The 23,249-nt window shown below is 37.2% G+C and overlaps 2 protein-coding genes across 2 annotated transcripts; both read right to left on the bottom strand.

The window, feature by feature from the left end:
• Window positions 1-4,645: 4,645 nt before the first annotated feature.
• On the bottom strand, window positions 4,646-16,213 carry LOC149189213 (putative LRR receptor-like serine/threonine-protein kinase At1g67720). Its single transcript, XM_089413163.1, has 14 exons — window positions 14,933-16,213; window positions 14,145-14,619; window positions 13,936-14,062; window positions 13,767-13,838; window positions 13,584-13,652; window positions 13,413-13,484; window positions 13,197-13,265; window positions 12,799-13,013; window positions 12,496-12,704; window positions 12,240-12,366; window positions 12,086-12,154; window positions 11,760-11,949; window positions 5,143-5,275; window positions 4,646-5,025 (listed from the first exon to the last, which is right to left on the bottom strand). Exons 5-14 carry the CDS (start codon window positions 13,628-13,630, stop codon window positions 4,735-4,737), a joined length of 1,422 nt encoding a protein of 473 aa, XP_089269289.1. The 5' UTR covers window positions 13,631-13,652; window positions 13,767-13,838; window positions 13,936-14,062; window positions 14,145-14,619; window positions 14,933-16,213; the 3' UTR covers window positions 4,646-4,734.
• Window positions 13,763-15,850, bottom strand: LOC149189214 (putative LRR receptor-like serine/threonine-protein kinase At1g51860). Its single transcript, XM_089410147.1, has 6 exons — window positions 15,748-15,850; window positions 14,933-15,476; window positions 14,465-14,619; window positions 14,145-14,390; window positions 13,936-14,062; window positions 13,763-13,838 (listed from the first exon to the last, which is right to left on the bottom strand). The coding sequence occupies exons 1-6, from the start codon at window positions 15,848-15,850 to the stop codon at window positions 13,763-13,765; spliced, it is 1,251 nt and encodes a 416-aa protein (XP_089266273.1).
• Window positions 16,214-23,249: the final 7,036 nt, after the last annotated feature.

The raw sequence follows: 23,249 nt of genomic DNA, 5'->3' as shown, positions 1-23,249 counted from the left end.
AGGAGCTCTCTACATCAAAGCCCTTGGAGATCATCCATGTTGATTTGTGTGGACCAACTAAAAATCAGGCACTCCAAGGAGAAAGGTACTTTGTTTTATTTGTTGATGACTATACTAGAATGATGTGGATATATTTATAAAATATAAATCTGAAACTTTTGAGTGTTTTAAAAATCTAAAAGCTCTTGTAGAAAATGAAAAAGACTCAAAAATTAAGTGCCTCAAAACAAACAGAGGGGGAGAATTCACATCAAAATAGTTTAATGAGTTCTGTAATATTCATGGAATTAAAAGGGAATTATCTGCTGCTAGAACACCCTAGGAAAATGGGGTAGTTGAAAGAAGAAACCGAACAGTTCTAGAAATGGCAAGAACAATGTTATTAGCAGCAGACTTGCAGCCAAAATTTTGGAGAGAAGCAGTTAGGACAGTTGTCTATACCTTGAATCGAACTCAATTAAGACAAAATTGTGAAGAAACTCCTTATGAATTATGGAAAGGAAGACCTGCTTTAGTAAAGTACTTCAAGATCTTTGGAAGCAAGTGCTTCATAAAAATCAATGATGACTCACCAGGAAAGTTTGATTCTCGGGTTGATGAAGGGATATTTCTTGGATACTCTACACGGAGCAAAGCCTACAAGTGCTACAATTTTCGACTAAAGAAAATAGTGGAAAGCAATGATGTAAAGATTGATGAAGACCTTCCAGAAAAAGAAATTGAAGAACATGAAGATGATATTCTCATTGAAGAAGAAGAACCTAAAGAAGAAGAAATAGATCAGGAAGAAGAAGAAGAGGAAAAAGAACCACCTCATACCTCTTCAAAGATTAAGTTTCTCTAGAAATATCATCCAGAAGAGCATATTATTGGCAATAGAGATGAAGGGATGCAAACCCGAAGACGGATGATAATTACACCAAATAGAAACGTTATTGCTCTTCTATCCATGATAGAACCAGAAACATTTGCACAAACAACTAAGGATCCTCATTGGGTAAAGGCCATGGAAGAAGAAATGTCCCAAATTGAGAAGAACGAGACATGGGAACTGGTACCTCGTCCAAAGGACAAAAAAATAATAGGAACCAAGTGGGTATTCCAAAATAAAATGAATGAAGATGGACAAGTTATCAGAAACAAGGAAAGGCTTGTTTGCAAAGGCTATTCACAAATTGAAGGAATTGATTTTGAAGAAACATTTGCACCTGTAGCTCATATGGAAGCTATCAGGATGTTCTTGGCATTTTCTTGCTCAAAAGGATTCAAAATCTATCAAATGGACATAAAATCAGCATTTCTAAATGGGGAACTCAAAGAAGAATTCTACATGGAGCAACCAGAAGGGTTTGGTCTAACAGAAGGAAGGGACTTAGTCTATAACTTGAAGAAGGCTTTATATGGGTTGAAACAAGCTCCTAGAGCTTGGTATGCAAGATTGGAGATCACTATCTACAACAACAAGGCTTCAAAAAGGGAGTTGCTGGAAGTAATATATACATAAAGATAGATGAAGGTAAGTTACTAGTTACCCTTATTTATGTTAATGATCTTATTTTTGCTAGCAATAATGATGAAAAGAGCCACGGATTTTCTCAAAACATGTCAAAAGAGTTCGAGATGTCAATGATAGGAGAGCTATCTCACTTCCTTGGACTTCAAGTATCTCAAACCAGAGCAAGATTGTGTATATCTCAAGTCAAATATCTAAAAGACATGCTTAAAAGATATGGAATGGAAGACTGTGCACACATGAGCACACCTATGACAACAAACTACAAATTGAGCAAAGATGATGACTCCCCTCTAGTAGATGCAACTTATTACAGGTCAATAATTGGAGCCCTTCTGTACTTAACTGCTACAAGACGTGACATAATGCAGGCAGTAGGAATGGTGGGAAGGTTTCAATCTGCCCCTAAACAATCCCATTTGTTAGCTGTAAAAAGAATTCTCAGATATCTGAAAGGAACTTCTGATTTCGTTCTTTGGTACACTAAGAGCTCAACACTGATTGTAACTGCATACACTGATGCTGATTGGGCCGGAAGTGTAGATGATCGGAAAAGTACTAGTGCAAACGCATTCTTCCTGGGAGACTGTTTAGTATCCTAGCTCAACAAAAGACAATCATCCATATCATTATCCACAACCGAAGCCGAGTATATAGCTGCAGCAGACTGTTGTACTCAAATACTATGGATGAAGGAAGCTCTAAAAGATGTCAACATAGGTACAGATCAACTGATTACCATCTATTGTGACAACACAAGTGCTATCAGTGTCAGCAAAAATCCAGTGATGCACTCAAAGACCAAACACATACCAATCAAGTATCATTTCCTTCGTGAACAAGTAGCTGAACAAAACATCGTCTTGGAATATATCAGTACTAAGGAGCAGATAGCTAATATTTTCACAAAACCTCTTCCTCGAGAGGCATTTGAACATCTGCGTCAAAAGATGGGGGTTATCTCTTTAGCATCACTCAAGTTCATTCATAAAGAGGTTGTAGGACAGGGGGAGCAGTTCGACAGCTGGAGTCTATGTGCATTCCTTTGCCATTGATGTCAAAGGGGGAGAGCAAAAGAATATTGCCATCAATAACAAAGGGAGAGATTATTGACATAGATTGTCATTGACGTCAATATGGCAATATTCGAGGAGCCAGAGGGAGCAAATAGAGCCATCGGAGGAAGCAAACATAGCCAAAGAAAGCAAACAGAGCAAATAGAGGAGCAAACAGAGCAAACAGAACTATCGGAGCATAGAGAAGAGTGGAAAGGCAAAGTTTATATATATGTGCGCAATATACACTATCGGAGGCAGAGTGTACATATACATCAGAATACACTATCAGAGGCTGAATTCACATATATATGTATTTACACTATCGGGGGCGGAAATTATAGTTGCATTGGAATAAACTATCAGAGTAGGCATATATATATATATATATATATATATATATATATATATATATCGACGACAGTGAAATCGGTGGTTCGGCTATGTGCCATCACCCCAAACCCCCGATTGATGTTGCGGACTCGACGAAAACATTATGGAAAGATTAATGTTATATCGCATCCACAGGAGGATCGGTAGTCGGCCATCGGTGATGCCATGGGCTCGATGTATAAAGGATCCCTGGAAGCCGCGATTGTCGATTGCGACTACACAACAGGACCCGATGGGTTTTATATGCCCAACTTTATAAGGTTTGAGTTCCGCGCATAAGGGATTTTCAATGTATTGGCGGGTTTCGGTGTAAAGACCAAAATACAAAGGAAAAGCCCGAGGTGATAAAGACCAGACCCGAAGTAGTTATAGATGTGGGTAGAATGTTTTTTAAGTCCGCCCTTTAGAGTTTTAAGCCTGTTTTTTTCATATTCCTGTATATTTGAATTTATGCTTTACGCAGGGTTTTACGGCCAAAGATGCATATAAAACGCACCCGATAGTTCAGAAGGCCTAAACGATAGTTCAGTGCGCTGAATCATGGAAATTGAGACTGCGATTGGGACATGACTTCTCCGTTAAAATTGTAAAATCCTGTGTATGTCCATTATGATTAAAAAAATGATGAGTGATTTTACAGTGTAACGTGAAACATGATTTCTCTGTGCATTGTTGGACCTCTCTTATGAATCTACGTGTCCCCAGAGAGTCGGTGAATTCGCACAGCGCAGAAGAAGCCATAGCAACCGAGGAGGAAAGTCGAAGGATCAAGCAAGGCAGAGGAAACTACAGCGATGGAGGAGGAAGCCAAAGAGGTGGTGGTAAGCGGAAACGAACTGTCAGAGGCATCAGGGATACAAAAAGCAGGAGAAACAAGGAAACGGTATTGGATAATCAGAGAGAGTGGAAGCCGAAGGACGGGAAAGAGGTAGGAGAGGCCGGAGAAGAAGAGAACAGGAGAAAAGCAGAAGCTCAGCAGGGTTGGGAGCAGAGAACTGCAGCAAAACAGTTTATACCAGGTTTGGGTTGGAGCCTCAGAACTGAACATGATTGAAATCCTTGGGAGTTGGTGCTCCTAAGTGCAGAACTATTGCAAGATAGAGTTGGTGTTCTGGAAGTTGGAGCCTCAATGAAGTCCAAGTTGGAGCTTGGCAACTAATTGTAACTAGTTATATATATATATATATATATATATATATAGATATATATATATATATATATATATATATAGTATTTATTTTATTTCACTATTTGTGTTAATAAAAGCATTAATTCCAGCTATATATTTCCATGTTCCACATATATATATATATATATATATATATATATATATATAATAACAAGAACAATTAAAAAAAATATTGATTCACCCCCTCTAGGTATTAAAAGCATATTGTAATCCTTTATTTCTTGATATCAATTGGTTCTCCAAATGAATTAAAGGCATATTGCAATCCTTTATTTCAAATGCACGTCATGTTCGGCTGTTTTTTTGTAAAATTAGTGATGGAAGAACAAAGCATGATTACTAACATGTCAAACATATTGTAAACTACCAAGGATAAGGATGGTGATCACAAATACTTGAAGAACATCCGCAAGTGTAAAATAATAGAAGTCGTGTGTTTAAATATAACCTGGTCAATGCTTGAATATGGTGTGTAACAAAATTACAATGGTGCAGTTTAATTAATATAGTGTGTAACAAAAATTCAACTGTGGAATTTAATTAATGGATGGAATGACATTTTTCATAAGATTTAGATAATTATCTTATCTTCCCACATTAGAAATGTTGCAGCTGTCATCACTCCACTCCATTCCTTCGCCTCCACTGGAATCCACCTGACCGGCCAACAAGTTCTCAAGTTTTATGGCCTCTTTAAGCTCTGCCACTACTTCACTCATGCTAGGTCTACAGGAGCGTCCAGCGTGAACACATCTCGTCGCTACTTTGGCAACACAAGTCATGGATTTCATGTCGTAACTTTCGCCCAACATCTTGTCTATGATTTCTGTTAATGTGCCACCATTTTCATCTATTTCTGCTAGATATGGTGTTGCCTGTAAATATGCCAATAATTATTGTTAGTGTCTACCCGGACATGCACTACTAAACATTCTCTTGTCAATGTCGTCAAATATTCTTATTTTGGAATGATTGGTGATACGAATCCTTACCCAGTGAATGATGTTTACTTCATCTTCAGCTAGTTTTGGATCTATGGGCGGTCTACCCGATATGATTTCCAGCAAAACCACTCCGAAACTATAAACATCACTCTTTTCCGTCAACATTTGAGTGTTGTAGTACCTGTGAAAGTAACCCCTGGTAAATTGATATTTACTTTATTTTATATTATATGAAATAAATTATGTCCTCTTAATATTTAATTGAAAGCTGGGCGCAACCAAAAATTTAAAGATGTTGGAATTTTCTGATAAATTCCATAACAAGCAGACAAAAACATGCTCTGTTTTTATACTCTGTTTTAACACAGAAAACCCAAAAAATCACTTGCTGGAAATGGTGTTTCAGCAACACAGTTTTTTTCAGTTGCTGTAACTGGTGTTGCAGCAACGCTGTTCGTGGTGTTGCAGAAACATAAATTTTTTACGTCAAGTATTTTTGAGTTACGGTGTAACAGCAACAGGAAAAATTAACTTGTATTCATAAACAGTAAATCAACTGATACAAATTCGCCTTCCTCACATAGAGGGATTTCTACAAGGCTACTTTAAAGACAGTTCAAAAACATAAAAAAACTTCATGCTATAAACAGAAAATACATTACTGTGTCTGCACTGCTGTACATTACAGAAAACCAAAATACTCTGTCTCCTCTGAAAAATCAACAGGCTGTTTTTCACCGCTGTGTCTGCACTCTGCGTTGCTGTGACTGCACTCCTATGCATTTACAAAACATGTTGTTGTAACACTCTGTTTTAGCTCAGAACGCTGCTATAAAATGCATTGCTGCTCCAAAACACAGCGAACACAAAGATCTGCTATTCATTACATCTTCCTCTTGCACATACGTGTTGCAGCGTATTGCCCTACAAAACTTCACGCTGTTGCGTGCTCCCCTTTGCTCTCTACTGCTGTCCCAGCGCTCTGTCTCAGTAACTCTGTTTATCACTGCACTGCTGTGCATAAAACAACTTCTTCTAACCTTACGCTGCTGCGCCTCTCTCTTACTTTTCAGTCCCTGCACTGTTGTGCAAGAGGGCTTCATTCATCTGAGCTCGTGCTGCTGCACATTCTTTCAAAAAACACAGAAATTACATTCGAGCGCTGCTGCGCTGTATTGCTGAGAGATTAACACTCCTGCCGCTCTCCTTCTATGCTGCTGCTCATTACATTAAAACAGCACACCAAAAAAAAACTACTTAAAATTATTATGAGAAGACTGGAAATTAAGACAAGGTATGGAGCAGCAGACAAATAAATCTAATTCCTGAGATTTTTGGATGTTGCGGTACATTCCCCATGTCCGCAATAAAACCTGGTATTTACTATTTTTACCAACGTTTACCAATCACATTAAATTTCATTTATTGCATGACTGTTAAATCTGGCTGTCAATGAAGATTCAACTTCACGTCAAATTCATTGCTGCAGGCCCTGTACATTCAATCGGACAGCTGCCCATCCATATCGCACGGCTCTATCTGCTCCAGGGAAAATTGCTTTGGCAAAACTGCTGTCCAGGTGTCTGCTGTTTTAATTTGTGCTGGGAAGCGTACTGGTTTTCTGGAAACAGTACGCAGCAGGGGAAATTAATATTTCAACACTCCCCTTTAATTTCAACTGCTGGGCATTCTGTCGTACCCAAACACTTCCTCACATAGAGGAATTCACCAACTGCTTCTGATGCAGTTCCACAACCAATTAAAATTGTCTTCCTCTTAATAGAGGGATTTACCTGAGACTGTGCTTAAGAGCACCTTCCTCATGACAGAGGGATTCACCATAACAATGTGCTGAAGAGCACCTTCCTCTTGACAGAGGGATTCACCTGTGACTATGCTGAAAAGCATCATCCTCTTGATAGAGGGATTTACCATGTGTATGCTAAAAAGCATCTTCCTCTTGACAGAGGGATTTACCATGACACTGTGCTGAAAAGCACCTTCCTCTTTAACAGAGGGATTCACTAAGAACTTCACTTCCTCTCACGGAGGGATTACTGCCAAACACTACTTTAGATGCAGTTTCAAAACAAAACATTCATTGCACTGTTGTGCATACTCATTACATTGTTCTTTTATGCTGCTGCATATTCTCTGCTGCACTGTTGTGCCATCTTCTTTGCTGCGTCTACCCCACACTGCTGTGTCTACACTTGCTGTTGTGTTGCTGCACTTCACTTACATTTCTTTGCAAACTCTGCATTGCTGTGCATTCTTCAAAGACAGAATACTCTGTCTTTTCTGGAACAATTACTCTGTCCCACCTTACAAATTTACACTGCTGTGTGTAAACATTTCTTACATTCACTGCTGTTGCATATGTTGCATTTCAATTCAATGAACAACACATTCACTATACTTACATTTACTGCTGTAAAGAAAAAATTTCTTTTACATCTGCTGTTGTCCATTACCTTTCATTTCTTCAACAAAAATTCCATGCTGCTGCATTTTCTTATTTGCATTGCTGTGTAAAAACACATTTCTTCATTCTCTCTTAGTTCTGGTTTCATTTTCTTCGCACTACTGTGCTTCTCCTTCTTGCCATCACGCTGCTGCCTTTTCTTATGCACTGCTGTCCATACCCATAACCATAGACTCTGTCATCCCTGGGTTTTTATTTGCTGCTGCGTTGCCTCTGCAATTTGCACTGTGGCTGCCTTTTGTTTCATCATACTGCTGTGTGCCCATACACTAACTCTTTACTCTCCATTACTTGCACATAGAGAGAAATCATCCTCACGCTGTTTTGCGCTGCATTCTCCACACAACAAAAAAAATTAACACGGGCTGCTGCCTTTTCTTTTTACACCCTTGCTTCACACAATCTTAGTCTTCATTCATTTTTTTACACAATGCACTGCTGTGCAGTTCCTTTCATTTCTCTGCTGCCACACATTATCATTCACCCATGTGCATTAAAAATCTGCTGTCCCTGTTTTTCTTTATGCATTTCTTTGCATGTTGCATTGCATATGAAGAAAAACATTACATTTTTTTTACTGCTGTGTATTGTACTCACTCTGCTGTGAGTATGTTCTCTCACATTACATAGAAGGAAACTACCTTCCATTGCTATGCATTTCAATGCATGTGCTCCATAACAAAAATTTCCAAACTGCTGTTTTATGTTCTGTCTTCCCACTGCTGTGAGGGTCTTCTTGCTTTGCATACTTTTCTTCTCTGCTTCTATGGCAGATTTAACTTCATATCTTTCCCTTATGAAAAGGTCTTCATCAAAGAGTGACTGTTACGACAGTTCAACAACAAAAAATTACAAGCTCCCCTTTGGTGTATGCTTTATCTTCTTTCAGCAAAATCTTCTCAAAAGAAACTTAGATCGGCTGGAGAGCTCAAGAGACTTTCTGACTGTATTTCCTTCCTTCTCCATACTTGTGTAACTTTCTTATTTTGCATGGGTCTAGCTTGCATAGGAGCCCATGTTAAGTTACAATCACGTGCCATATGCCCAATGTTATGACACTTAAAGCATTCGACTTTATTCATGAATAAGAATTCATGATTTCTTCTTGTGAAATTATTTCTTGGAGATTGTCGGGGACCACAACATCTATCTCCATGAAATGCTCTACAGTCTTTTGCCATATGACCAAAGTTTGAACAAGCATAACAATAACCAAAAAATGAACTTTGGTACCTGGGAGATGGAGGTTTCCTTGATGTACTTCTGAAGCCTTGTTGCCTTGAGATCCTTTGATGATAACCATTGCCTTTTGCCTCTTTGACATCAGCTACATTTCTTCTTGGAGCTGGTTTTATGCTTGGAGCAGGATTTCTTCTATTGCAGCCTTCATTTTTCTCCTTGCCTTTGCTGGAACTAGGAGCATCACCATCTCTTTCTAGCTTCTTCACATCTCCTTTGCTTAAGGCATCCTCATACTTTTTTGAGGGTTAACCTACATACCCAAGTCCTGATTTATCATATGGAGATTTGTGATAGCTGAGCATATCATCCAAGGCTTGAGAGCTCTTCATGATCTTGTTCATCCCTTCAACCTTCTTCCTGAGGAGGACAATCTCTTCTTCTAACTTTTCACATTCATTATTTTTCTTTGCTAGTTGTCCCTCAGTTTCTTCCTTGCTACGAGTAGCTTCAGCTGCTACTATTTTAAGGGAGATAATATCAAACTTCATTTTGGAGATTTCTGCTTGACTGCTCTCCATTTTCTTTTCAGCTCCTTCTGCCTGCTTCCTGGCTTCTTGTAGTTCAGACTTAAGGGAGGAAACCTCTGCCTTGTACTGTCCAATCTCTTCTACAAGCTTGTTCACTCTTATGTGCCTTTGTTCAAGTTGACTTGTCAAGACATCTCCCTGCTTCTTTGCTTCATTCAGCTGATTTGTCATGGATATGACTTCTTCATGATGTTTCCTCTTGCTTTCATCAAGTTCCTTCTTAAGCTTGGCAAGCTCTTCATCCCTTTCTTTTACTTGAAGTTTAATGAGGTCAACCTTCTCACATTCAGCTTCTATGATGGGTTCATAATTTTCTTCTTCACTGATGGTCATGGTCAGTGCTCCCTTTGCATGAAGGTCATGCAGTCTGTCCCAAATATCCTTTGTTGATGAATATTTTCCTAGATTTTTCTTTACAGAATCAGGCAGTCCATCCAAGATAGTCTTTGCTGCCTTTGCATTATGCTCCTTGGATTCTTTATCCTTCTTGCTATCATCCATCACTGATTCCCAAATTTCACTCCCTTGACACTGTAAGACAGCCCTCATTTTTATTTCCCACATATCAAAATTTCCATCAAACTTTGAAGCCTCAAATAGAATGTTTTCAAGTAGATTGTCTTCTATTTTAATAGAGGAGGGAGACACAACCTTAGGGGATTTGGACATTTTCTTCTTTGATTTTGCCATTCTTAACTATTTTTAAAATCCCTGACTGTGTTTTTAAAATCACTGACTGTTTCTTCAACAACAACACAGAAAATTAATCTGAGAAATACCTGGATCCTTTCTTGGCTGAGTCTTCACTCTGCTGGTGAAGCTGCTACCGCAATAAACCTTTCCTTCAGCTTCTTTGACACTTCAAAGAGCCTGGACTAGCTCTGATACCATGTTGGAATTTTCTGATAAATTCCATAACAAGCAGACAAAAACATGCTCTGTTTTTATACTCTGTTTTAACACAGAAAACCCAGAAAATCACTTGCTGGAAACGGTGTTTCAGCAACACAGTTTTTTTCAGTTGCTGTAACTGGTGTTGCAGCAACGCTGTTCGTGGTGTTGCAGCAACGTAAATTTTTGACGTCAAGTATTTTTGAGTTACGGTGTAACAACAACAGGAAAAATTAACTTGTATTCATAAACAGTAAATCAACTGATACAAATTCGCCTTCCTCACATAGAGGGATTTCTACAAGGCTACTTTAAAGACAGTTCAAAAACATAAAAAAACTTCATGTTGTAAACAGAAAATACATTACTGTGTCTGCACTGTTGTACATTACAGAAAACCAAAATACTATGTCTCCTCTGAAAAATCAACAGGTTGTTTTTCACTTCTGTGTCTGCACTCTGCATTGCTGTGACTGCACTCATGTGCATTTACAAAACATGTTGCTGTAACACTCTGTTTCAGCTCAGAACGCTGCTGTAACACGCTGCTGTAAAATGCATTGCTGCTCCAAAACACAGCGAACACAAAGATCTGCTGTTCATTACATCTTCCTCTTGCACATACGTGCTGCAGCGTATTGCCCTACAAAACTTCACGCTGTTGCGTGCTCCCCTTTGCTCTCTACTGCTGTCTCAGTGCTCTGTCTCAGTAACTCTGTTTATCACTGCACTGTTGTGCATAAAACAACTTCTTCTAACCTTACGCTACTGCGTCTCTCTCTTACTTTTCAGTCCCTGCACTGCTGTGCAAGAGGGCTTCATTCATCTGAGCTCGTGCTACTGCACATTCTTTCAAAAAACACAGAAATTACATTCGAGCGCTGCTGCGCTGTATTGCTGAGAGATTAACACTCCTGCCGTTCTCCTTCTATGCTGATGCTCATTACATTAAAACAGCACACCAAAAAAAAACTACTTAAAATTATTATGAGAAGACTAGAAATTAAGACAAGGTATGGAGCAGCAGACAAATAAATCTAATTCCTGAGATTTTTGGATGTTGCGGTACATTCCCCATGTCCGCAATAAAACCTGGTATTTACTATTTTTACAAACGTTTACCAATCACACATTAAATTTCATTTATTGCATGACTGTTAAATCTAGCTGTCAATGAAGATTCAACTTCACGTCAAATTCATTGTTGCAGGCCCTGTACATTCAATCAGACAGCTGCCCATCCATATCGCACGGCTCTATCTGCTCCAGGGAAAATTGCTTTGGCAAAACTGCTGTCCAGGTGTCTGGTGTTTTATTTTGTGCTGGGAAGCATACTGGTTTTCTGGAAACAGTACCCAGCAGGGGAAATTAATATTTCAACAAAAGAAAGCTTCTCAAGCATCATGGAAAATTTTGCAGTATTCGAACTTAATTCGTTAAACATAAAGAATAAAATTTGGCAGTACTCGAATTGAATTTGTTAAACATAAAGAATATTGCAAAAAGAGTAAGTTATGTACTCTGGATCGAGGTATTTGAATGTTCCTTTCACTGCAGTGCTAACATGAGTAGCTTCCCCATCATTTGTTATCCTGGAAAGACCGAAATCGGCTACTTTTCCATTAAAATTGTTGTCTAAAAGGATGTTGGCGGTCTTTATATCCTTGTGAATTACTTTTTGGGCACAACCTACGTGCAGGTATTCCAATCCTTTGAATAGAAACCCACAAGTGGATAGCGTCAGATATGTGGTTAAGTATTATTTGTCCACTAAGCAATACTTAATAACTGGCGTTCAGATCATAAAAATGTCCTGAGCATTAAAGTTATTAAGAGAAATAGCTACCTTGCGCTGCATCTAAAGCTATTTTGAGCCTGGTTCTCCAATTTAGATTGGAATGTCGTGCGCTGGGACCTGGTATAACATAACTAAATGCGTGTTGGTTACCTCGTCTATTCTATCGACTCAAGCAAGCATATCCGTCAGCTGAAGTATTTACCGTAAAGGTGATCCCTTAGGGAACCTCCCGGCATGTACTCGTAGACAAGCATAACTTCTTTGGATTGGTTACAATAACCCAGTAGAGATACCAAGTTCCTATGATGAATTCTGGAAAGAAGATCAACCTGCATTCATAGAGTAAAATAACATGCATGAATTATAAATACATATACTACCAAAACTGTGTGGTTAGACATTGTTACATAATCCAAATTACACCGTATTATATAATTAAAGAAATATACGAGAATCACCTCATTCAAGAACTCCTGAAATCCCTGTTGGGAGAACTGCGAGAGCACCTTTACTGCTATGTTTCTTCCTCGGGGTAATTCGCCTAAGAACACCGGTCCAAATCCCCCTCGTCCGATCTCCCGACTAAAGCTTTGTGTGGCCGCTATCATCTCTTCCAGAGTGAAGACACCGAGCTTTGTTGGATTTGGCATCATACCCATTGAGTAATCTGCAGTACATTCGAAGCACAAAAATCCTTCTAAACTACAGGTACGTTTCATATCATTTTAACATTATATCTAATATTGCTAGCATTTCCTAACCTCCGGGCGCTAAAGATCGTTCCTCTTCCAGCACAGTTCCCTGTTCTTTTCTCCCCAATTTATTGCGGTACATAATAATAGATACTAACAACGCTAAAGCGATGACGGGAATTCCGGTGAGGGTTGTTCCGAGGACAACCTTCAATTTATTCTCCTTTGTATTCTGTAGAATGCATCCCCACTTAGGGATCTGTAAGTAGGCGTTTCCACAGTAACTGTAACATACCAAAAATAGAGATATTTTACGAACGTCTTGCATTTAGATTAATTACAATCTAAGCTGGATTGGTTATCAATGTCTATGCCATTTTACTTCATAGAAAACAAAAAAGAAAATTGAGAATTTCGAGTGCGGTTTGTGTCAAAACATAAAAGAACATAAAATAGGATATTGTTACCTGAATTTCACCAAACTATGGAAAAGTTGGGCAGGAATTACACCACTGAAATTATTATTCCCTATATTCCTGTGGAAAAAATATTGCTATATAAAAAAATTTCATTTAACTTGGGGAAAATATTAATTATGAATAAAATTTAGTGATTATCTTAATTTAATTTTGAATAAGAGTTGCCAAAAGATAAATAGAAAATGAAGAAAGAGGTTGACGTACAACTCTTTTAGGTTTTTCAGTTTAGATAGCCAGAATGGCAAAGTACCGCTCAAGGAGTTGTTTTGTAGATATCTACACGAAATAGCAAAGTAAATTTTGGTTTAATGAAGATACAGAGGCTCAATAATAAAACCAGATAAGCAGAAAATTAATTGTTGAAATGAAACGCACAGCTTTTCCAGCATGGTTAGACTGGAAAAATTTGGGAACGGCCCCATGAAATAATTATTGCAAAGTGACCTGCAAAATTGAATTTCATCACGAACGGTAAGTACTGCACATCTGATATAACAATCAAACACAAACTATGACCCGAGCCTCATCAGGATTTCTTCGAAATCAAATTCTGCTTACAATTTCACTAATGCTGTCAACTGTCCAATTTCGTTTGGCACCAATCCTGTAAGATTCTTTCCTGACAAATCGCTGGCAACAATACGCTTTTCGTCAACATACAATTTCAGCTATGAATCTCCTCAATTTTATGATTTCAACCCTAAACACATGAAATAATCAAACTTACATTTCCGAAATTCTTATTGGCGAAGAATTGCTTTCACAGACAATTCCTTTCCATGGGATCAAAAAGCAAGGATCGGAAATCCAATGTTTTATGCCAAACCTGCTTTTGATGGCCTCTAGAGCTTTAACTGCATTATAAAAACTACTTACTTAGAAATTGAATCATAATATCAACCATTCCAGTCTCAAAACGTCAGTGAGGTAACTTACGATCTGGTGCATATGTTGCCGGTTGGGTGTCAACTATTTTGTAAATCTCATAAGCGTTGAGTATGGGACCAATAGTAGCATCACTCGTGTTCTCAAAGGCAAAGTAGAAGTAATCTGTTCGATTGGATATGAATGTTAGCTCCAAGGTAGAATAATTGCGCGGAATTGTAATGGCGTCAGATCGAAAATGATTATTTATTTTCACGTAAAATGATCTCAATTGAGACACATTTAGCTTCTCGACCTCTGCAAAATAAAATAGCAGTAATACTCTGTCACCAGGGATAATATCAAGAGGCGGTTGAAACCCCCCGTTGTACTTATAACTGCTGCCGTTTGCATCACAGCAGGTGGAGGAAGTTCCTTGGTATCATTTGTTGAAATGGGCTCCTCAGTACTCACAAACTGTAGATCAATAGAATTAGTCGTAGGCAGAAAATGGTCCCAGATCCGGTCGAACTCGTCCCGAGGATAGCTGTTTTATAAACCATGCAAAGCCATTCAACTCAGTCATTACAAAAAAAATATAACCAGCGCTCACATATCAAATTTCATTTAGTCATGTGGTACTGCCATGGAAAGATCTAAATTTATTAACTGGCCGTAGGAAAATGGCTTACAATGAATATCAACGAGACTAGCTGGTTAATTGTGACTCTTAGATTTCCATAACAATAAACACAAACAAATATAAAAAGATAAACGAAGAAAACAAATTATTACCACTAAATGGTTAATTATTACGCTTAGATTTCCATAAGTAAATGCATACAGCCCAAAATATTCACCTAATCGGATCAAACTGATTTCCACCAACATCGTCTCTGTATGGTGACATTAACATTGTCCCTGGCTTAGCCTGTCCGTACATGCCTGGTTTGAGCTTCCTCAGTTGGATACCAGAGATAAAGGGATCATCAAGCTCCGAGGTTCTAATCAAGCAAATGTACAGCACTCGGCCAGAACTAACAAATATTGTTTCGTTGTAAACTGAATATCGAACTAAGATTGTTACATTTCCCATGGCTAACATGCCTGGTGTCTCAATAGAGAAAGCGAAGCTTGGTAATCGTTTGAATCCACTGTAATTTCCAACGGCAAACAATAATCTTAAGAGGTAAGGCACATCGGGGACCACAGGCAATTGATAACAAGACTTTTCAAGAGGCTTTGGGAACACCCGTAGACTGTGCATGCCATAACCGTACATTTCGTCGTCGCTGAGCTCTGCTGTCTGACCCACGTCTATGTAGTTAGCATCAGTGACCCATGTCATATTGTCTTCCCATGTTTCATAAACTGCTTTCCCTCCGCAACGGATGATCAAAAATCCTTCCACGAGACCAGATATCAGTTAATAAAACAATATCTTCTCAAAAAAAATGTAAAAAAATATCAAAAATCCTTCCACGAGACCAGATATCAATTAATAAAACAATATCTTCTCAACTAAATGTAAAAAAATGATCGATGAGCCTTATCAAACAAGATATCGAATGACAATTCTAAAAGTTAGACAAAACAGAAACCCTGCGACTTTCTCCGTAGCAAGCAAACTTATTATGAGCCATTTCTTACGGTTAGAGGGTAACTCAGTACATACCTGGTTGAGCATATATAAGAGACAATAAGCTCAAGAGCACTCCGACTGGCGTTATGCAACTGCCCCATTTGCCATACTGAATTTTGTCCATGATTTCACCCATATTTTTAAAAAAAATTGCTCTAGAGATCTAACGATAGATTGAAAAGAAGATTTGGAACAAATGGCTCCCTATTTGTGGAGAAATGAAAAGTGTTCTTTACCAGTGCTTCCCTGGTCTTTCCCTATGTTCGACCTCTCTGTAATATATTTCTTCTGCACTGTGTGACACTCTCTTGGATAAGGGTCTCTCCAAGGGTTAGGGTTGTCCGCTTATCCCGATTGCAGATTCTTAGCAACCGCTTACGTGGCATGTTCAGGCCAACCTCTCCGTCTCCGTTTACATAGACGGACGTCGGCGACGGGCAGGGATTACCAGAGCTATTTGTGGTCAGAAAACTTTCGCAGCCGGAAACCTAGGGAAAGCCATATTTCCTATGCTATAGGGTATTGAATGCTTTGACAGTGACGGCGACAGTGGGGGATTCAAGAATGTAAATACATAAGCATGGCTTACTATAAAGGAAAGGGCATCCATCCCGCCCCATGGGCATCAGGAAGGGTCATCCATCCCGCCGCCAGGTTTGACAGTGACCGCGACAGTGGAGGATTCAAGAATGTAAATACATAAGCATGGCATACTATAAAGGAAAGGGCATCCATCCCGCCCCATGGGCATCACTAAGTGTCATCCATCCCGCCGCCATGTACTACAGAAGAAGGACCGCGACAGGTAAGGACGATTTAAACGACTCATTATTTTAAAAATTTAAGGTAAGGACGATTTAAGTTTAGGAAGTGGGTAAACCAGTGAAACCTCTTAATCAGAACAGATAACGGACAGCTGCCACTTGCAGCACGCTTTCCAAGATTCCTGTCCACTTGCAACACTGCGGTTTGAATTGCGTGTCCAACTTGTGGAATTGACGTCCTGTGGAACGTATTTTGAATTCTACTACGTAATTGACGGTAAGTGTAAATGTTTCCACGTCAAGCTTGACGTGTATTAGGTATTTCCAACCCGTCAAAATGACGCTTATATTTGGATTTCATCAGTGAAAATTTATGATACCTGTTTTGAGTTAGTAACGCTAGCCAGGGCCCGGTATACAACAGAGTTCGAATTCGTAGAGTGTAGGGTTTTGGTTTGGAAAGAGGAGAGGACGAAGGAGAGAAGTAGGGAAAGGCAGATATCGATTGCATGCCTAATTTGAAATGCCGGGCTTGATGGCTAGTAAGGCTTGAAGTGGGTGAAGTTGGATATTAAATTGAGTCGCAGCAAGATCAAGATACAAAGTTAGTGCTTGATGTTGACTGGAGAAGAGGAGACAACTGCGTCATTGAACCACGGCTATTCTTAAATCCACTTCTATTACAAAGTTAATACCCTTGACATGCAGGGGCGATAGCCACATTAGCCACATATAACGTGCCGTGATGACTAAAGGGAAAAAAAAAATGACGCGAGTTATATGTGGCTATCGCTCCCGCATATCAAGGGGCATTAACTTTACAATAGAGGTGGATTTAGAAATCGCCAATTGAACCACACCCAAACAACGTAAAATAAAATAAATACATTTTTCAAGTATCTGATGGAGCGAATGACATCAATCAATTTTATTATTAAACGTCTACTGGACATCACATAGATTATTTGTTCCATAATGGTAATTGTATCATTGTTTGTTCTCCACTACATACAAAGGACAAGCAACAAGGAAACTTGCTATTCATGGCTGGTTGCATTGAAGGAATTGTGAAAATTTGGACAAACAAAACAGGAGTCCTCCGCGACACTTTTCTTTAAGTCGGAACGTGTACATCATTCAGTAAACTCTGCTCAAGGTATCATTTTACTTTTAACCATATTTTCAATGTTCTGTTTTGTGTAAAAAAGTCTCTAGCTTTTGACTTTTATTTATAAGTGTGAAAAGTGAAAGATTCATTATAGTTTCACGCATTCACATTTATGTCTCAAACACTGCTTATTGCAAATGCTTCTCCTACAAGATATCGATGAGATCTTCCACCCGCCCTAATTCATTATTATTACATTCGATTTCAAGCATTGTTATTATTATAGCTATTCAAACTCATTATTACCGTATTCGATTTCAAGCATTGTTATTATTATAGCTATTCAAACTCATTATTACCATTAATTTGCTGCAATTTAATTACGACGTCTGAAACCCATGAATATTCTAGTTGATTTTAGAAATTACTACTACAATCAATGAAAACCATTATTACAATGGATTTAAACACATTTTCATCAATGACATATTTGTACTTTTATTACTAATTACAGTAAATAATTTTCATGTTATGTTATTGAGAAATAAAAAATCAAAAGATATTTTAAAAGCTTGATTGTCTACTCACTTTGTCCAAACGCTTCCTTTTGAGATGACATTTAAATATCTATTATATGTAATATGATACTTACACAGAAATCCATATATTATGAAGCACATGCTATTATATGATACTTACACAGAAATCCATATATTATAAAGCACATGCCATTATATTTTTGCCTGAAACATTTTTACAATAAATACATATGTTGAGAAAGTATTTGTGTCCTGCCACTGCCACTTGTAACTAGCTGTTGAGGTTTTTTTTATAACAAAAACTTAGATTGAAGATTAAATGCACTCTTCATATATATTTATATGTTGTGTTTTTCTTTAATATATTTATATATTGCCTTTTTCTTTAATAGAAAGATTTAAAAATGATACCGAATTAGTTGAACAATGGAACTAATTACATCTAACATGTTCTCCAGCTCTCAATGTTTGTAGAGTATGATGCCTCATCATTTTGTCATAAACATTCAAAAGCATGAAACCATCAAAAGTGTTTCTAATTGAAATCATCAATGTACAAGAAGAAAAACCTATAAAAGCCATATTCATATTACCACCAGTGATTTATCTATGATGTATCGAGTGAGGCTTATTAAATGCTTTGTTTAATCAAGATATTGTTACAACTTACTTTCCAACTTCTTTCTTCATCATATCAATATTTATTATTGATCAGGCAGATGTTGTCTTTTTAAATGTCATATTTTTATAATGTGTTATTATTTTCCAACTTCTCATCAAATAATGGTGATTGAGGATTTTTATCATCTTAATCTTGTGGCCTTTTTTAGTGTTCTTTACATGTTAACATTTAAGTACATAATCAAAATTATTAATCTCCAAAGCTAAAAAATTCATAAAGTCTTAAAAAGTATGGTTGCATGCTATTTAAAAACAAGGAACTTTCAGAGGAAGATTAATGGACGCTGAGATGTAAGAGTAGTTTCTAGATTAACACTCAAAATTTTGAGTAGAACGTAAAATGAAAGGCATGAAAAGTTCAAAAACGTCATCAGCGTAGTTTCTAGATTAACACTCAAAATTTTGGGTAGAACGTAAAATGAAAGGCATGAAAAGTTCAAAAACGTCATCAGATTTTCATTTGACAGACAAAGAGGACTTGAAATTCCAGGCCTGGAGCATACAATGTTGTTTCGTTTCAACGTGCGAAATCATGACAGTGACAATGACACTTTACAATACATGTAAAGTTGATTGTTTGCAGGCAGATCGTGACAGTGACAATGACACTTTACAATACCTGTAAGGTTGATTGTTTGCAGGCAAATCGTCAAAATCAGCGTATCTCATTAATCTGATCTCCAAGAAAAAGCTCAATCTTAATGTTTTTGCACTCTTATTATTTAGAAATTCAATCATTGTTTGTATCATCATATATGTGGATTGTATTTAATTTATTTCGTTTTAGGAGCCGAAGGATAAATACAAATTAAATTAATAATTATGTAAACATTAAATATTATTTTAAAGTTTATGAAAGTGTATTTTTATTTGATTTGCATTTGTAATTTTGATTGAGAAATTTTATGTTTTATTTATACATTTAAATTTATATAATAATAATTGAAAATTAATTTATAAATTTATATAATAATTATGTTTTTTTTCTAGTTAAGACTAAACTAAGTACCCACGGGGATTTGAACGGTGACATATCGCAAGGAGTGTCTTAACAGCGTAACCATTCACCGTGAATCCAAAGCCCTGTGGGCATATAATAATTATGTTAATAAATATGTTTATTTGTTTTTATAATTTTAATTTAACTATTAATAATGTGGATGGTAGAAATTTACCTTCCATGAATATTTTAAAATATTCTTAGATGTATACACAAATCAAAGATTAAGATTTATTTCAAAGTATGATATTGATAAGTGATGATATTGACCCATAATATTGTAACAAAACTTATTTACAAATTAAAAATCTCCATAGTAAATTGAGAGTAGATCAAGATAGATAAAAATATCTATAGTAAAATGAGAATAAATCTAGATGGATAAAAATATTATTACATTTTTTTTTACTTGTATATATGTTTAATATTTATATTAATTCTTTTTATAATCAATATTAATGTAATTTAAAATAAAGTTATAATTTACTTAGTTTTTATTTTATTTTTAAATTTTAGTAATATAATATGTTTATAATACAAGTGTTTTAATATTTATGGATATTTACCAAATTATTTAATTTACATGATTAATTAGTAATAAGTAAAAAAAAATCTCTAATTTTTTCAGAAATTAAAACTTCCAAAATTATGAATTATCTTCTAGTAATAAAATTTTAAAAATTGTGTAATTTGAAATATGTATATTTAGATAATATTTTATAAATTTGAAATAAATATTTTAGGTTTTTCATAATTTATATGAAATAGTATAATATTGATATATGAGGTAAATAATAAATTTATATTTATATAATAATAAATAAAAGTAAAAAATTATTTTGCACCTAATAAGTAAAAAAAGTTATTAAAAAATATGCACAATCTTGTCACATGAATATAAGTTTTCAAAATTATGAATTATCTTCTACCGAGTGGGCATCCATTTACAATAGGATGATTGGACAAAAAATGTTGCAATATTTGGTAAATTTTATCAGTAAAAATATAAACACGTATAATATGCAACATTGTTGTTTAGTACATACCTCTTATATAAAAAAATAGTTTATAGCATTAAAAAAAAAATTTGAATGAACTAAACTAAATAATTGATACATACATTTTCTTAACATGAATATTATTATTTAAAATAAAAAAATTAAACAATAAATTGTTATTATATAATATATTTTTATATTGATATAAATTAATTAATATTATATTTTAGTATTTTTTTTGTAAGCTTAGCAGTACTTTTCATTCATTCATCTATAAATAGGTAGGTTACAAATATATGAGTCATTCGGTGGCCTCAACCTACCCAGTGGGAAACCAGATTTGTTGGCCACCGAATTGCATTATAAGCCATCCAAAACATAAATAGTTTGAGCCTTTTTAGCCAAGCCTTATAAGGTCGATAGTCTAGAAACCAACTAATAAACATCAGACTGAAAACATAAATGTTACCCGACATAAACATCCAAAAAAATCTAAATTTAACAATCATAATTTCGATCCACTAATCATCCAACTCTTCCACCTGACCAGGATCTTTAGCACTTGATCCTGGTAATTCAGTTTGTGGCAGACATGGGATATGTCGCTTGATGCGGCCCAGAGCGTCGTTCTGGTTCTATAACTGACGTTGGATAAGCTGGAGCTCATTTTGAATGTCTTGTAGACCCGACTCGACGTCATTGTGCACCACTCTGTTGGTGGTCGCGACATTGCTTTGGTCACTATGCACTTCATTAACCAGTAAAGATGAATGGACTGTATGAACAAGGTGAGATGGTCCATGTTAAGTTCCCCCCAGTCTTCGACTGGAAGTTCCAGCTTAGCTTACAAATTCAACTCTGCCTCCCAGTTCGTAATCAATTGTTTCACTTGTGTCGGGGTCCTTTTGCAGTAAGCCTTGACCGTGGCCTAAAGATTCTCATAATTTTTTTTCGACCCATCTTCCACGCAGTCCGAAGCCACGCTATCCCTCGTCACACAATCCCCTATCATGCAGTCCCCTGCCATGTAGTCATCTACCACGCAATCACCTGCCCCGCAGTCACCTGTCGCGCAGTCTCCTGTCGTTCAGTTCTTTGTCGCGCAGTCGTCTACCGCTCAGTCCGATCGGAAGATGGATCTACATATTTTCCTTTATCTTCCTAGTGTCTTCTACCTCTTCCACCTTGACCCGAGGCTCCACTGTGAGGTTGAGACTTCACCATATCTACCAAGGTCGGGCCCCCTTTCTTCACCCTTCTCCCACTTTCCCGCGCTCGTGACCCAAGCCACTGTACAGAGGCCAAGAGTAAAGACAACATAGGCAAACCAGACTTTATACGCCAACCTCAAGCAGAGACATGTAGCAGCTGGGTACTCCTCTCGTGTTCCCGTTGTCGCGAACCTGTAACCAACAAACTTAGGCTCCTTAAGAAACTGAGGACCTGGGTTTATACGCAGGATATATGGTCTTAACGTCACCTTTGCTCCCACTACCTATAGGTGCCAAGGATTACCAACCTTCACGTCGTGGATCTGCCAAGATCTGCAACGCTTCATATTATCACAGTGAATACGCATGTGAGGGCATGAGGGATACTACCCACCATCCCAAAACAATAAAAGCTCTGTCATATCAATCAAGACCAAGCGGGCCTTCAGCTGTCTCACACCCCGATCAGGGGTTCTGATTAAGAGCCAGGTCCTGGTTCAAAATCAAAGTCAATTGTTCCATTCCTTCTTCCCCAATCTCCCTTATCCAAGGCTTATCTATATTCACTCTCGACTGAAGATAGCCCTAGTTTGCTAAGAAATATGTAGCTTTGTTGCCATTGCGAGAGACATGCGAGGGGATGATATATTCGAAATATTGAATAAGTTCACTGATATCCTGGATCAAGCGAGCAGTCCTCCAACTTTTACTAATATTTTCCCACTGGGACCCCTGGTTAAGATTTTTTTATAGTATTAATGACCAAAGAAGGGTCGCCTTCCACCACCATTTTTCTCAACCCTTCCCTTTTGGCTATTATCAAACCATGTTTAAGAACATCGAATTCATCTTCTTTATTACATGCCATGCCACAATTCGAAGCATATATTTGGACATCTTGGCCTCGCGAATCCCTGATGACCCCTCCAAAACCTGCATCCCTAAGGTTACCTTTGGATGCCCCATCGAAGTTTAGCTTGAGAAAACCCTCAGGGGTCATGAGAAGCGAGAAGTAGATTGGATGAGAGGCAAATTTAAGTTCTAATATGAAGGTGCAAGCATTTGCTGGGATAAGTTGAGAGAAGACAATATTCGCACTTCTTGGGGGTTGACCTTCCAATCATCAGAATGCCATTTCTCTACTAGTATAGATTCTCTTACATTTTGGAGTATTCCTTTCTAGATTTCCAAGTGTGACAGTTTCTGGTCCTTGAAAATCCTTATGTTCCTTTCC

Source organism: Pinus tabuliformis, chromosome 3_1 (assembly GCF_031772625.1).
Source record: "Pinus tabuliformis cultivar Carrire ecotype Pingquan chromosome 3_1, CPIR1, whole genome shotgun sequence".
In the NCBI taxonomy this organism is placed as follows: Eukaryota; Viridiplantae; Streptophyta; class Pinopsida; order Pinales; family Pinaceae; genus Pinus; species Pinus tabuliformis.
This window is presented reverse-complemented; position numbering and strand designations above follow the sequence as displayed.